The following is a 14203-nucleotide window of genomic DNA, read 5'->3' as shown; positions in this document are numbered from 1 at the left end:
ACTAGTCACAAAAGCATATTTGTTTGCTGCGGATCGTGTTGCTTCTGTATTTACAGATATTTTTAGTGGGGTGAGAGAGCAGGTTCAGCCAGCCTGCCCGCAGCAGCTGAGATCAAGGGTGTTGCTCAGGGCCTTCAGTGGTGATACAAGTACTCTGACTGTCAGGATGCAGGAACACACAACCTTCTAGATCTGTGTAGATTCCGAACTTAATGAGGTTAACACCAGCACTCTGCTCTTATTTTCAGGGGTGTCTGTTCATGTTTGAATTTCTCTGCTTGGATCCTGAAATCCTGGCCTGTACGGACAGACAGTGGACAGGCATGAAACCAAAAGTTCCAAGAAACCAAAGTTAATCCTCCTAGAAACCAGGGCACAAATGGTGTGCTTAGGAGACAGAAGATGCAAAGGCCTCGTCATTTTTGAACACATAAAAGGAAATATATTTAAAAAACTGTTCATACTGAAGAATTGCTCTTTCAGTTGCAGAGGAATTTACACCAGGCAGTCTGAAGTAAACAGTTTGTGCTTTTTTTTTTGTTTTGAGTGTACAAACTGCTCCTTCATTTGCAAAGTATCTTACTTGCAAAATGTGTGCACCTCTTTTGAAACAATTACACATAGGATAAAAATCGGTATTCTTTCGATGGAACTGAAAACATTAATACTCTCAACGACACGTTTCGGAAATGACGGGTCTGTAATAGTTTTCTCCCCGTCCCCCCCCCCAACCCCGCCCCTGCCCCCGCCCCCCCAAGTTGTTCTCATGACAAATTAACTCTAGACAATTTACAGACACATCTCACTACAAGGTCGATTAAAAACCGGTTGTTCAGAAAGTTACCCAGAATGCAAGGGATGTGCATAGGCATTACGATTTCCTCCCCGGTCTTGGTTTTCCCAACCGACGGAATGTTCTCTGCCGTAGATAACAGGAGTTTGACATTGATAACACTGACTGCATGTTAGCCTGCAGGTATCCACATGCATGAGACGTCATTCAAATCTGTTAAACATTTACGGGTTTCCTTTAGAGAGACAGTATCTATTCTGGCTGACAGTGTCAGCTATGAAATGTAAACGGAACCTGGGAAAATCGAGAGTGGCAGCCATCTGCGAGGGACGGGGTGAATGTAGTGGGTAAAAAAATACAATTAAAAACAAACAAAATAGTGGGTTTCAGTGAAGGAAGCCATTAAGGAAGAGAGGGGTGCCACGAAGATCATGTGCTTTTCATCGGTCTGTAGGGGGCGCTACGTTTCAAACTGAAGCATGGGTCACACGTTATGAAGGCTGCGATGCGAAGCCAAGACTGACACCTGGGGTGTCTCTGTCCTAACGACGGTTTGAGATACTGTCTCTTTAAAAATAACAAAAACGTCGCCTCCTAGCTATAAGGACATGACAATATATAAATTTTATACAACACTACGTCTAGGTAGTCTTTAAGGACCAAGACTGGCTGTAGCTCATGTACAATGAGGTCTTCCAGGGAAGACGGTTTCTTCCATGGTAAGTTGAAGTTGAGCAGGTGCATTGTAAAGAAGGGGGTGGGACTGGGGGCGTGACCTAGTACACCCAGGAAACAGGCACCCACTGGGGCGCCGTGCACACCAGGTCGATGGCTTCCTCTAGGTATCTGATGGTCTCGTCGATCTCGTTGTTGATGACGGTCTGGTCGAAGTAGTGGGCGTACGTCTTCTGCAGAATCTCAGATTCCTTCTGCAGCCTCTGGAGGGACTCGTCCTGGAATGGAGCAGAGGACAGTGACCTCGGGATAGTCTCCCTCCTGTGTCTCCGGCTAGGGAGCATCTACAGGAAACCCGCCAGTGAGGTGAAGAACATTTCCTGAGGACCTGAGACCTGCCACACACAGGGACCAGAACACAAAGTGCTACCTGCTACTCAAAAACTCACTACTGCTCCCCACGAAAAAGTCAACCCGGGATCGGTCTGTAAACCCAGCACTGCTTCAGATCTATGGCCCATGTGGCGGTAGCAGGAAAGGGCAGGAGCCAAGCGGAGTCAGGACGGGGGGGCCGAGGAGAACCAGGACCGGGGGGTGGGTCAAGGGGAATTGCGACGGGTTGCGGGAGCAGGATCACAGCACATGACGGCTGCAGCGCTAACACTAACACTAACACTAACACTAACACTAACACTAACACTAACACTGATGCTCACGCTCGCCACACTCATACTTACGGGCAGCTTTCTGCACCACCGGGGGGGCTGGCATGGAAGGGGAGCGCAACAGAAATCAGAACGTGGGCAAACAAAAGTAAGACGGGGGGGGGGCTGCAACTCCATGGTCGCCTACGGCAACGGCCCCACATGTGGGACCTACTGAGCTGCCAACAGAGCTGGGGCTTGGCTGCAGGACATCTCAGGACAGCTATTGTCAGCAGAACCGAAAGCAGATGGAGGCCTGAGCACTAAAGCTGCTTTCTCTTCCTCCATGACGGAATGGAAAACCTGACCGCCATTTCCCCGGCAGACAGGCTGGGGTTTTAGTCACCGAGGCCTGACGGGAGGCTGGCCGGCCAGCAGACAAGAGGGCCGATGTTAGGGTCGACGACGGCCTTCGTCAGACACCAAAATGCCATGCACACATCAACTGTGGAGAAGCCGCGGTGCTGGGACAGCAAGATGACATCTGGCTGTGATGGTTTAAGGTGGGAAGTTGAGGATTTTTTAAAGGTGGGGGGCATAGGAGGGGCGATAATTCATATGGGGAAGCCGACCTTATCATTAGCCAATGACATGTTTTGAATCGGTGAGTGACAGGGGAGGGGGCCAATCAGCTTTCAGCTAGGGCCAGCACCCTTGTGCCTCTGCCCCATGGCCCCACCCCTGCTGTTCAGTGTTAACAATATGCTCTTAACTTTTGTGTACACTTTAAAATAATATTTTTGGAGTGATTTTTAAACAAGTCCAACTACAACAAACTTTTGGAAACTGTTTAGACCTGCTAGCCTGACCACGGCACGCTGGGAATGTTTATACAGCAGTTTTCTGTCTTTTTTTCACATTTCCTGCCCCTCTGGTGGTGGGATTTAATGCTTGTTTAACATCTTGGACATCCCAAAGACAGGCGTAAGAAGCTCTGCGTGTGTGCCGGCCTGGGAGCCTCACCTCGCTGATGCCGGGCGTTACGGTCGGGGCAGCAATGAAGACGACGTAGGGGGCAAATTCAGCCGTCCGTAGGACCTTCAGGGCCTGTGGGAAAACAAAGACCTCAGTGGAGCTCCTCCAGATGGCTCCGGTTTTCTGGAAACATCTCCCTGCCCAGGAGCGCCACCCACCTGTGGCTCCACGTCGAGGATGGAGATGAGCCCCTGCTCGTGGATCTTGCGTATGGTCTCCAGCCGAGTGCCATACATGGCATCCTCATGGCTGCCGTATTCCAGGTAATCGTTGTTCGAGATGTCCTGCATCATCTGGTCGTGGGATACGAAGTAGTAGTTCTTACCGTTTTCCTCGTCCTTCTTCGGAGGTCTGGTTGTGTCTGTGTGGATGGAGGAGGGGGTGATGGACCTGGTGAGACGCACTGCAGGGATCTCCATGCAGGGATAATATGAAAATGGCATTTTCTCATTCAGCCAGCAGTGCCACAGCGCCACTCTGTGGTGGAACCACCCTTTGCAGATCTGGTTTCTCTGAGCACGGCCTGTTCCACGGCCTGTTCCACGGCCTGTTCCACGGCCTGTTCCACGGCCTGTTCCACGGCCTGTTCCCTCACGGGTCTTAACTGTAGCAACAGCACCACCAGCTGGAGACATTTATTAGCCCTTTAAATTGCAATGACTTAGTGATTCCAGGCTTTGCAACCTTGTGCTGGATAACCAGAGTGTACCTATGATACAGTTAGACAGGTTTATCCCCATTTCATTTAAGGGATCTTTAGCTCTGACAACAGACAGAGATGTGGCAGAATCACAAGGGGGGGGGGGGCAGCTAGCAGACTTTGGAGCCTGAGTCACTCTGTCCTTATAGCCAGTGCTGGGCCTCTTGGTTCCTTGTTTATTCCTTGTCATATTTACAGGATTAACTTGCTTTCACATGGTAAATAATGATAAATCCTTTATTTGCCATTTGCACAAGTACATTGGGATGCTTCTCTTGGCCGAGCCCATATTGCTCTCCATAGCTTGGGGGTGACAGTACAGGGTCAGCCAGCATGTAGTATCCCTGGGACTGGAGGTTAAGGGCCCACAGACTATTTTCCCGAGGGCAGAGATCAAACCAGGAACCTTCTGATCACAGGCACAGAGGCTTAGTCCACTGAGCCACACGTTGCCCCCAAATAAGGGCAGTCTTTTCAATGGCTGACCGCTTAAGCCCATTTAGCCGTGCGGTGGCCAATCTAAAGATGATGTTCCTCTTGTTGCAAAATTTTTGTTACGTGCTTCAGGGGCTGCTGTGTTGGAGGGTGGCATGCAAAGACCCAGAGAAGGTGATGGGAACAGCCAGAGTGAGACCTGGACACCAGCACTGCCAGCAGAGGAGATCAGGAAGTGTCTTACGTGGGATGGGGTAGGCAAATCTGTGCGGGTGCTTGGCGATCAGCGTGTTCTTGATGTGCCGACGTCCGACTCCGTGGGCCCCTGTGACGGGAAGATGTGGTCAGGCTGGCGGCCACAGGTCCTAAGGGTGGGGGACACGGGGCCTCCCCCTGCAACGACACCCCCCCCCCCCCGCACTCCCATCGCCTTACGCACCCAGAAGGACCAGAGTTTTCCTCTTGAAAGCAGGCAGCTTCACCACTTCCTCGTACGTGACCAGGTCTAGTTGATCGAACACTGGAACGGGAAGAGGGCGCTGCTGAGTCACTCATAAGGGTGACCGCGATGCGGTCGGAGCACTGCGTGGTGCGATGGCGCATTTCGGAAATGGAATGGAATAAAAAGCACCACAGGCAGAGAGAGAGAGAGAGAGAGAGAGAGAGGGAGAGAGAGAGAGAGAGAGAGAGAGAGGGAGAGAGAGAGAGAGACAGCCTGAATGTACCTCACTGAGAGACTCTAAGAATTGGATAAAAACAAGAAGAGTGCTTTAAGAAAATTCTTGAATAGTTCTCGAAGCGATATTTAAAAGCTTGCCGATTCAGATTCTCTTCTCATGTGCTCATACTGTCTTGTGCCTCTAATGGTGGTTATGGGGGGTGAGGACAAAACAGATGGTTCCAGAAGGCGATCTAAGCACGGTTTGGTGATGACAGTGGGGACCAACGGCAATCTACTGCCTCGATATTGCGGGTGCGTCCCAGAAACGGTAAAGATGGTAAACCGGATTTCTCGGGCTTTGTGCATCCTGAAAAAGCCCCCTAGCTACTCTGGCCCCCGAGAGACGCAGTGCGGGAGGTGTAACTGAGAAAAAGGTAAAGCGGGTGAATCCAAAAGCGGATGCTGATGAGGAGCTGGACCAACTTCCTGCATAAATAACCACGCAATAAAATAATGAAAGAGGATCCAGTGTGGGATAATGAGGCTGTTTTCATAATTTTCACCCGACATCTTTATGGCAGGGTGTTTTCAACCCAGTCCTCAGGGACCCCTGAACAGTCCACATTTTTGCTTCCTCCCAGGTACTTGGTGTTCTGCAAGCAAGGAGGGAGCAAAAATGTGGACTTGGTCTTGGGGTACCTAAGGATCGTGTTGGGAAATGCTGCTCTGTGGGTGTGCATTAAAAGCGGAGGCTGCACATGCAACATTCAAAGGCTAAAGAAATTCTTGTGCTCCAGATGAATGTGGGGGTGGGGGGGGGGGACTTGTACAGCTCTCCTGGCCTTGGACAGAAAATATTGCCCAAATCATACGAGTTCGCAGACTAGAAGCAGTTCTGCAGGAAGAGCAGAGGGGAACGGAAAGTCACGGCTGACCGCGATTTCGAAATGGGGGGAGGAGCCAAGCTAAACTCTGCGAGGAGATTTCCGTTTCAATTCTACCGCGTCTGTCATAAAAACAGAAAAAGCAAAGGCCCAGAATGGCATGGCGGCCAGGTGCCGACGGCGAGGACGTGAATGGGCGCATGGGAGAGGAAAGCAGGCAGGAAACGAGACAGAGAGAGACATCGTTACCAAGTGTTACTTACATGCAGAGAGGCCATTGGCAGGGAGACAGCATGGAAAATGGGAGGAGGAGGCATCGAGATATAGTTTAGTCACATTGGTCAACACAGACAGCGTTTCCATTAAGAAAACACACCGGTTAAGTGTTAATACAGCCAGTGTGCAGGAGTAGCCCGTGTAGAGGAGTGGTCAGGCTGGCTCAGCCTGCGGGGACATTCTGACCCCCACAGAAACACCCAACAGGTTTATACGACACACAGGACAGCTCTACACCACAGCCACTGGCGTTCCTGTCCAAAGACAAAACTGAAAGAGCCAAAAGAATGTTTAGGGTGCATCTCTCAGAAGGTTGAGGTGCGTGTTTGGGGAAGGGTTTGTCGTGTTATGATGCATGTATAGCGTTATATTCACTGGAGTCCAGGGAAAAACAGGACACCGAATTTCAGAGGCACTTTGGGGTCTGCAGAAGCAAGACTGAGCAGCTGGTTTGCGTGCCTGGTAGGACTGGGTGGTATCATATCAATATTATATCGCGTGTGTGCAATGATCACCGGGGCTTCAGGTGACAGACGAAGCATTTGGCTGGACGCCAGCTTTTCGGTGCTGTACGGACACAATTTGGTAAGACGATTAGTAGTATGGCTTAAATATTAATGACATGAGTTTTGTGATACCCAAAAGTTAGTAATCTATATAAACTTTGTGTTTCTTAAATTCGATTAGCGGAGCACCCCACATAATACTGTTTTGCTATACTACGGTTTGGTATACTACAGTTTGGTATACTACGGTTTGGTATACTACGGTTTGTATACCTCAGTGCAATACGCACTGAAGTCGCGGTGAAGAAGAGCAGCCACCACATCTTTTAAAAGAGGAGATCTTGTGGATAAACAAGGTAAAGACGTCGGCGGTGTGGTGGTACTTTTTGCAGTTCAAAGTCTGACACATTTATTAGACATAAAGATATGCCGTATTTATACTAATAATGACTTTTGGGCGTCATGCAAAGCCTCATTAATATTTTAGCCATACTACTAAACTGCTTAACAAATTGTGGCCGTACAGCACCGAAAAGCTGGCGTCCAGCCAAATGCTGTGCCTATCATCTGAAGCCCCGGTGATCATTGCACACGCGCGATGTAATACCGATATGATACCACCCAGCCCTAGTGCCTGGGAGTGTGTGTGTGTTTGGATTATGTATATATTACATTGTGGGGATATTTGGGTCCCCACAAAGAGAAGCTCAATTTGATAAAAATCTGTGGCTGCAATCAAAAAAACTACAAATGTCAAAAGTCAAACATTGTTTGGTTACTGACGGTTAAGGTTAGGGTTAAGGCAGTCATTGGTGGGATTAGGGTTTTGCCCATAGAAATGAATGGAGAGTCCCCACAGTGTATGTGTGTGTATAAAGCACAGAGGTGAACCGCCACTTGGTTTGTGTGTGTAACTCTGCAGATCTTGCTGTCACAGCAGAAAATAGGCCACTTCCTGTGAGACCGAGGCGTTCTGCCCCGGGCTCTGAGACCGGGGGCTGTTTCTGAGCTCCCTGGCTGCTTCCGGCCCTAGGTGCCAATGCCCGCTTCCTCCGGTGTAATCAGTGCACCTCTCTGCGCAGCCTGTGAGCCACTCACCCCTGTACACACTAAGAGGCCTGGTGACTGGTAGCTAAATGGCTTCCTAGTGATGCCAGACACAACCACAACTTTCACAACAAAATTTTTCATCCGGTTACACAGAATCTGTCTGGGCGGCAGATGAACGCGGGTGGCCGCTTTATGACTGCGGTGCAGCTATGACCCAGCGGGGCGTGACGACGGGGGTGCCCGCCCCACTCACCTGTGTTGTGCTTAGCCAGGTACTTGTCCTTGTACTGTTTCTTCTTCTTGCCAAACCAGGTGCAGGTGGCCTGCTGTTCCTGCTTCGTCTTCTCCATGGCGATGCAGGCCACACGCCTTCAAGGGTAGGAGCAGAGAGGTAAGATCACCACCAGGCTGCCCCCAAAGCCCGTGGGCTTCGCGGCTGGTGCCAAGCGTACCATTCCTGCAGCTCTGGGGAGGGGATGAGGCCAGCCGTCCCATTCTTGGTGCTCTCCAGCTTGCCCTGCCACCAGTTGTGGTCGTCCTTGCTGATGATCTGGATGATGTCACCCACCCTGAAGGAGATGCCCGCTTCCTTGCAGGGGATCAGGTCATCCTTGGTGGGGTCATACTCAAACTGTGCCCTCACATAGATCTGTGGGGAGGAGGGAAGCAGGGATGGGCAGGCGAGGGTGGGGGGAATATTTGATAGTTATTATAAAGCAGTGGGAGAGAAATGAAGGAACGGGGGTGGAGAAAGAAGACCCACTGTATGGCAAGGATCTCAGCAGGGCCTGTATGACTGAGCATGCTCAGCAGGGCCTGTATGACTGAGCATGCTCAGCAGGGCCTGTATGACTGAGCATGCTCAGCAGGGCCTGTATGACTGGGCATGCTCAGCAGGGCCTGTATGACTGAGCATGCTCAGCTGAGGTGGCATGATGCACATGCATTGGGTAACGAGAAATAAAAACATGAGAGCCGTTACCGGTCACAGCCAGTCACTGTCAGTCAGCGTTAGCACTGATTGGTCAGTCCAGAGAGAAGCTAACTCAAGCTGACTTCTGTGGCTGTGGATATTTAATTTCACCTCTGAGGTCCCTGCCTAAGCCAAGCAGGCCACTCTCCCAGGCACCAGGAAGGGATCCTTCGAAAAGGAAGCTGAGGATGCCGAGAGGTACTACGGCCAGCAAGGAGTTTTATGATAAAGACAGGGTCCTGAACCGTACAGAGAGGCTCCAGGGGGCCCTTAACTGTACAGAGAGGCTCCAGGGGGCCCTTAACCGTACAGAGAGGCTCCAGGGGGCCCTGAACCATACAGAGAGGCTCCAGGGGGCCCTTAACTGTACAGAGAGGCTCCAGGGGGCCCTGAACCGTACAGAGAGGCTCCAGGGGGCCCTGAACCGTACAGAGAGGCTCCAGGGGGCCCTGAACCGTACAGAGAGGCTCCAGGGGGCCCTTAACTGTACAGAGAGGCTCCAGGGGACCCTTAACCGTACAGAGAGGCTCCAGGGGGCCCTGAACCGTACAGAGAGGCTCCAGGGGGCCCTGAACCGTACAGAGAGGCTCCAGGGGGCCCTTAACTGCACGGAAACCCTACAGACTATTTACATGGTAAAAGACCGTTACATGCATGTAAATTCGTGTCTCGAATTGAAAACATCACGCCGGCCAGCTGATCTTATGCACTTATGGAAGGAAAGACGCTGCGATGTCTAGTGGCTCTCTGCTGTCACGTCAGCGAGATGGTGAATTAGGGCCTTTTAAATGGTGGGGGGAGGGGATTCAAACATGAATGCTGAGACAGGAGGACTATTATGGTATTTACCTGTCGTCCTTTGGGCTGGATTGTTGCTGGTAAATCCTGTAAAGAAAAAAGAACAAACACCCAGGATGGGAGAAGATTGACCATTTAATTGGCATGTCTGCAGAAAGACATTCACTTTGGTTCACACGCTGTGGCAGCAGACGGTTTGGTCCCCTGGTAACAAGCGAGTGGCAGCCCAGAGCGAGCAAGCAAGCGTCTAACACCAGTCAGAAAAGCTGTGAGGACGGAGGCCACGTCCCCCCATGCCAGGCGGCCAATCGCACGCAGATCCAGCGGGCGGGCCCTGCAGCGCACATGCTCAGTCAGTGCTGAGGTGACCAAGGCTTCTCTACAGGCCACGCCCCCCCCATGCCAGGCGGCCAATCGCACGCAGATCCAGCGGGCGGGCCCTGCAGCGCACATGCTCAGTCAGTGCTGAGGTGACCAAGGCTTCTCTACAGGCCACGCCCCCCCCATGCCAGGCGGCCAATCGCACGCAGACCCAGCGGGGGGGCCCTGCGGCGCACATGCTCAGTCAGTGTTCTCTACGGGTCAACGCCTCCAACGGAGTCTTTATGCTTGACCTTGGGGTTACAAGGGACCCTTAATGGCATCAACAGGCATGACATAATCGACCATGGGCCCCCGGAACAGAGGGTCAGTCTGAGGCAGCATGAGACTCCGATAGACAGGGAGGTCCAGAGCGGCCATCTGAAAGCACTGCGTGTTGGCGGGGGGGCTGTCAGAGCACGGGAGCACAGCAAGAGTCTGCACACCAATTTGAGAACTGAGATAGCGGAAATGAGGCTCAGCTGACGACCCCTGCTGCCTCTGTGCTCACCGAGAAATGACCTGAGCTAGACTCTGGGGGGGTGTGGTGGGGGGGGGCACCACGGCCTACAGGACACTCTTTCAGTATGATGGGTTACAGTCACAATGGGGGGGCTAAACGTATGTGGGGGGGGGACAGACAGGAGTGGTGTTTTACAGGAAAACAAGTAGGATAGAAGAAGCATCAGTCGCACGCAGGATTGAGCTGAGGATTCGGGGGGGGGGGGGGGGGGGTTGGGGGGCACCAGTCGCCTGTAGAAACAGGGGAATCTTACCAAGATGGAACTGCTAATGCTGCTGTGGCCATTGGCAGGGGACTGTCTGGAGGTAGGAGGGGACTCTTTCTGAAATAAGACACAGAATTCAGTGACACAGCGCCACAACAGCCCGGGACACAAGAAAAGGGGGGGGGGGGAGCCGGTGTGGACCCATGGAGAGCGGGGGGGGGGGGGGGGGGGGGGTAGGGAGCCCGCTACTGGAAACACAGCGCTGCGCTTGAGTGGCTTTCTATATGCAGAAAAGCAGAAGTGAAAGGGGAGTTCTGAGGCCGACAGATGGACTGGAGTCTGCAGTGCAGTTTGCTGTGCTGCCACAAGGTGGCACTATAGTCACATTAGGACCTGAGCATCGAAACCAGTCTTTTTGTGTCTCCGTTCTAGTCTGAGGAAAAAAAATATCAGAGTGGAAAAAAAGTAACAGCTGGGCTGTTAAAAAGAGCTGCAGAATGTATCTTTAAAAGTCTTAACTGGTCAAAACCCTGTGTGTTAATTAACTGCAGCCTGAGATACCTGCAGTGCTATGAAGACTTCCAGGAGGGAGTCACTGCAAATGCTGGAGCTCTAGGGGGGAGGGGGCAGTTAGACAGTGGTGGAGATGGGTCCTGGAATAGCTGGAGGGCCTATTCTCTGGGGGGGAGGTTCCGGTATCTTGGTTGCAAAATTGGTGTGCCGGCGAAAGTAGAGGGAAAGGGTTCTGAAACACACACAGCCACCAGCAGGCAGTCAGCTGGAAGGGTCCCCGAGAAGGGGGGGGTGGAGGGGCAGAGGTGGTGAGGGTTGTGGGTGCAGGGGTGCCCAGCGCGACAAGGGTTTGAAACACAACACCGCAAGACTAACAGGACAGAGAAGAGCAGGCAGTACATTACCTCGCAGGAGGACGACTGCGTGCGGCAGCTTGGCACGATCTTGAAGGTAATGCTGCCCCTCATCTCCCTCTGTGGACACACACACACACACACACACACACACACACGCGCACGCACGCGGTGGGTTTCCGCCTTCAGTCGGCATGGCAACCAGGTTTGCTTATGTGTTGACGTGGAGTGAGGCTACCAGCTCTTACCAGCATCTTCTGCAGCTGCTCCACGGTCTGGTTCGCCACGCTGATGCCATTGATTTCCCGGATCTCGTCGCCAACGTGAAGCGTTCCTGGTGAGGAGAGGGGGCCGGGCGGGTTAGAGTTAGGGTTAGGGTTAGGTTTAGGGGGAAGGTATCAGCCCCTGGAAGAGTGTCTGGCCTGTGACCTAAAGAGCCAGTCAGGTGAGAGTCCGACCACATGCAGCTGAATCAAATGGGGAAACGGGGAGGTCAGGGGTTGGGGGTCAAACCCCAGACACCTATAGGAAGCCCTTCATGGATCTCTGATCTCTCCACTCCACTTGCTTTATGTTCTAGTCTCAGGCAGTTTTTCTCTTTCTTGTGACCCAATATAGGCAAAGGGAGACTGTCGCCAGCGTCGTGGCGGGGGCTGTAAGCCCCCCCAGACCTGGGTAGTGTTATTATGATGTCCTTGACATTCCACATATAAACAAAGTGACAGTGGGCAGTAGAGCATTCTGCTACAGGGCCCCTATATTGTGGAATGGTTCCCAGTCTATGTCTGGGATGCCGATTCAGTCTCGGTCTTTAAATCTGGAATGAAGACCTGTTACTTCAGTTTAGCTTATTACCCACAACCTAACACACCGTAACTATGGCTGCTGGTGCTGCTGTACTTGCCATTTTAATCTACTGTGCTTGTCCATTAATGTGTCAATGTTCTGACCACCATGCTCTCTGCCTTCCTACATGTCTGGGGTTGGCACCATCTGAGCTGGAGTCCTGGTTCAGTCCCATGGAGGGGTGACACTGTGTGACACTGTGTGACACTGTGTCAATGCCTTCAATGCCACCCTACACAGGCCTCACTGGTGGACTCTGGCTTGACTAAAGCACAGTCTACACCTAGCTTTTAGCAGGCAGACCCACTCTTTCCTTTTTCTATATTGTTATCATGCCTGGGGGGGTCGGGAGGCCAGTTGACCTTTGACCCCCCCAGAGGTTTTTTTCCCTCCCTACTTGAGAGGATTTCGGTTCCTCTCTGTTGTCATCTGGCTCTGTCTCTCATTTCTCTGTCTTTCCGTTTCCCTATTTTTGTATTTTCTCTCCAAGATTTTGTAATGAAATCACGACATGCCCATGTAAAGTGCCTGTGAAAGGCGCTATATACAAATAAATTCAATTGAATTATAGGTTTGATTTTTTTCATTAGTTTTTACTTTGAAGATATATTTATATGTAGTTTTTATATATTTTAGTTTCAGTTCTAGTTTTAGTGACTTTATTTCTTTTCTCTAGACTGAAAGTTATTTTACGTGTCTGATCTTCAGAGAATCTTGCATGAATACACACTGCATGTGAGGTGCTGGTGTCCTCAAAATGCGCAAACATGTTCCAGGCATTATTCGTGGAAAAGTAAGATCAAAACAAATCATTACTTTAGCTAAATAGTGTAAAAACGGTAACAGAAAGTTTCTGACATTTGTTTTTATTTTATTTCAGTTAGTTTCAGAAGCAATATTAATCATTTTTGTTCAGTTGTTTTTTTATTTTATTTTTGTATCACAATCTATTTGACTAAATGTTTCATATAGTGTTATTTTTTTGAGGATGATAGCCCTGGTCCTGGGGTGGGGGGACCACCATCGCGCGGGACGGGGACAGCGGCCACCCACCTTGCCTGTGGATCATGCCCCCATGCATGATTCGGGCCACGATGCAGTGGTTTAGGTCGTTCATCTTCAGAGTGATGCCCTGGTGAAGAGAAGATTGAGGGAGTCGGCAGTGAACACGAGAGCACGCTGCCGGCAATCGCACGGCCAAGATCAGACCCCACGGTGCCCTGACACGCACCATGGGCTCGTCCGTGTTCTTCTGGAACTGCACCAGCCGCACCCGCGTCACGTTCTCCAGGTCCATGTCCCCGTTGGCGCTCTCTGGCGAGTCGCCGTTCAGGTAGGGCGAGGTGGGGGGGGGTGTGACCCTCAGGGCCTCGTCGCTGTACACCTCATGGGCCACCACGTCATGGGTCTGCAGTAAGGCCTGGGGGGGCGGAGGACAGTTCAGACACACACACGCTAACTGTTTTCATGTGAATTCCCTTTGACTGATTGACCCCAAACTGATGATAATTCAAAACTATGTTCCTGCAGATACGTAGGTGTGTTGCAATGTCCCACTCACATTTACACACTCCCATACAGACATACACACACAGACACGTGTGGCTCAGTGGGCTAAGCTGTGTGCCTGTAATCACAAGGTTGCCGGTTCAAGCCCAGCCTCAGCACGTCTGCAGGTCCTTGAGCAAGACCCTCAACCCCCAGCTCTACAAAGAGCAAGTTGAGGGAGGCGTAAAAAGAATTTCCCCACGGGGATTAATAAAGTGTAAATTATTATTATTAATTCACACACAGATGTACACTTACACACTCTCTCTCACACACGCACGCGCATGTTGGTGTACCTATCTAAATGGGGACTGTCCATTAATTTCTATGGGAGAATCCCTAATCCCAATCACGACACACTTAACCCCTACCCAGCCCTAATCATATAACCATAAGTAACCAATCAAAATACGAGACTTTTGGCA

At 51.2% G+C, this 14203-nt stretch overlaps 1 protein-coding gene across 8 annotated transcripts in view; it reads right to left on the bottom strand.

The window, feature by feature from the left end:
• Nucleotides 1-752: 752 nt before the first annotated feature.
• caska (calcium/calmodulin-dependent serine protein kinase a) overlaps nucleotides 753-14203 on the bottom strand; it is an 87600-nt gene continuing 74149 nt past the window's right edge. For 3 of the 8 annotated variants that reach the window (XM_072699618.1, XM_072699638.1, XM_072699669.1), the window contains 13 exons: nucleotides 13462-13650; nucleotides 13284-13362; nucleotides 11633-11718; nucleotides 11436-11504; nucleotides 10567-10635; nucleotides 9482-9517; nucleotides 8112-8308; nucleotides 7913-8028; nucleotides 4722-4802; nucleotides 4527-4607; nucleotides 3306-3508; nucleotides 3136-3219; nucleotides 753-1746 (listed from right to left, as the gene is read on the bottom strand). In XM_072699618.1, the coding sequence (XP_072555719.1) occupies nucleotides 1570-1746; nucleotides 3136-3219; nucleotides 3306-3508; nucleotides 4527-4607; nucleotides 4722-4802; nucleotides 7913-8028; nucleotides 8112-8308; nucleotides 9482-9517; nucleotides 10567-10635; nucleotides 11436-11504; nucleotides 11633-11718; nucleotides 13284-13362; nucleotides 13462-13650 (1467 nt within the window). In that variant the 3' untranslated portion in view covers nucleotides 753-1569. The remainder of the gene's footprint in view (nucleotides 1747-3135; nucleotides 3220-3305; nucleotides 3509-4526; nucleotides 4608-4721; nucleotides 4803-7912; nucleotides 8029-8111; nucleotides 8309-9481; nucleotides 9518-10566; nucleotides 10636-11435; nucleotides 11505-11632; nucleotides 11719-13283; nucleotides 13363-13461; nucleotides 13651-14203) is intronic. The other 5 variants (XM_072699629.1, XM_072699673.1, XM_072699643.1 and 2 more) reach the window with 3 other exon arrangements.

This window comes from Paramormyrops kingsleyae, chromosome 1, assembly GCF_048594095.1.
Source record: "Paramormyrops kingsleyae isolate MSU_618 chromosome 1, PKINGS_0.4, whole genome shotgun sequence".
NCBI classification, from domain to species: Eukaryota; Metazoa; Chordata; class Actinopteri; order Osteoglossiformes; family Mormyridae; genus Paramormyrops; species Paramormyrops kingsleyae.
This window is presented reverse-complemented; position numbering and strand designations above follow the sequence as displayed.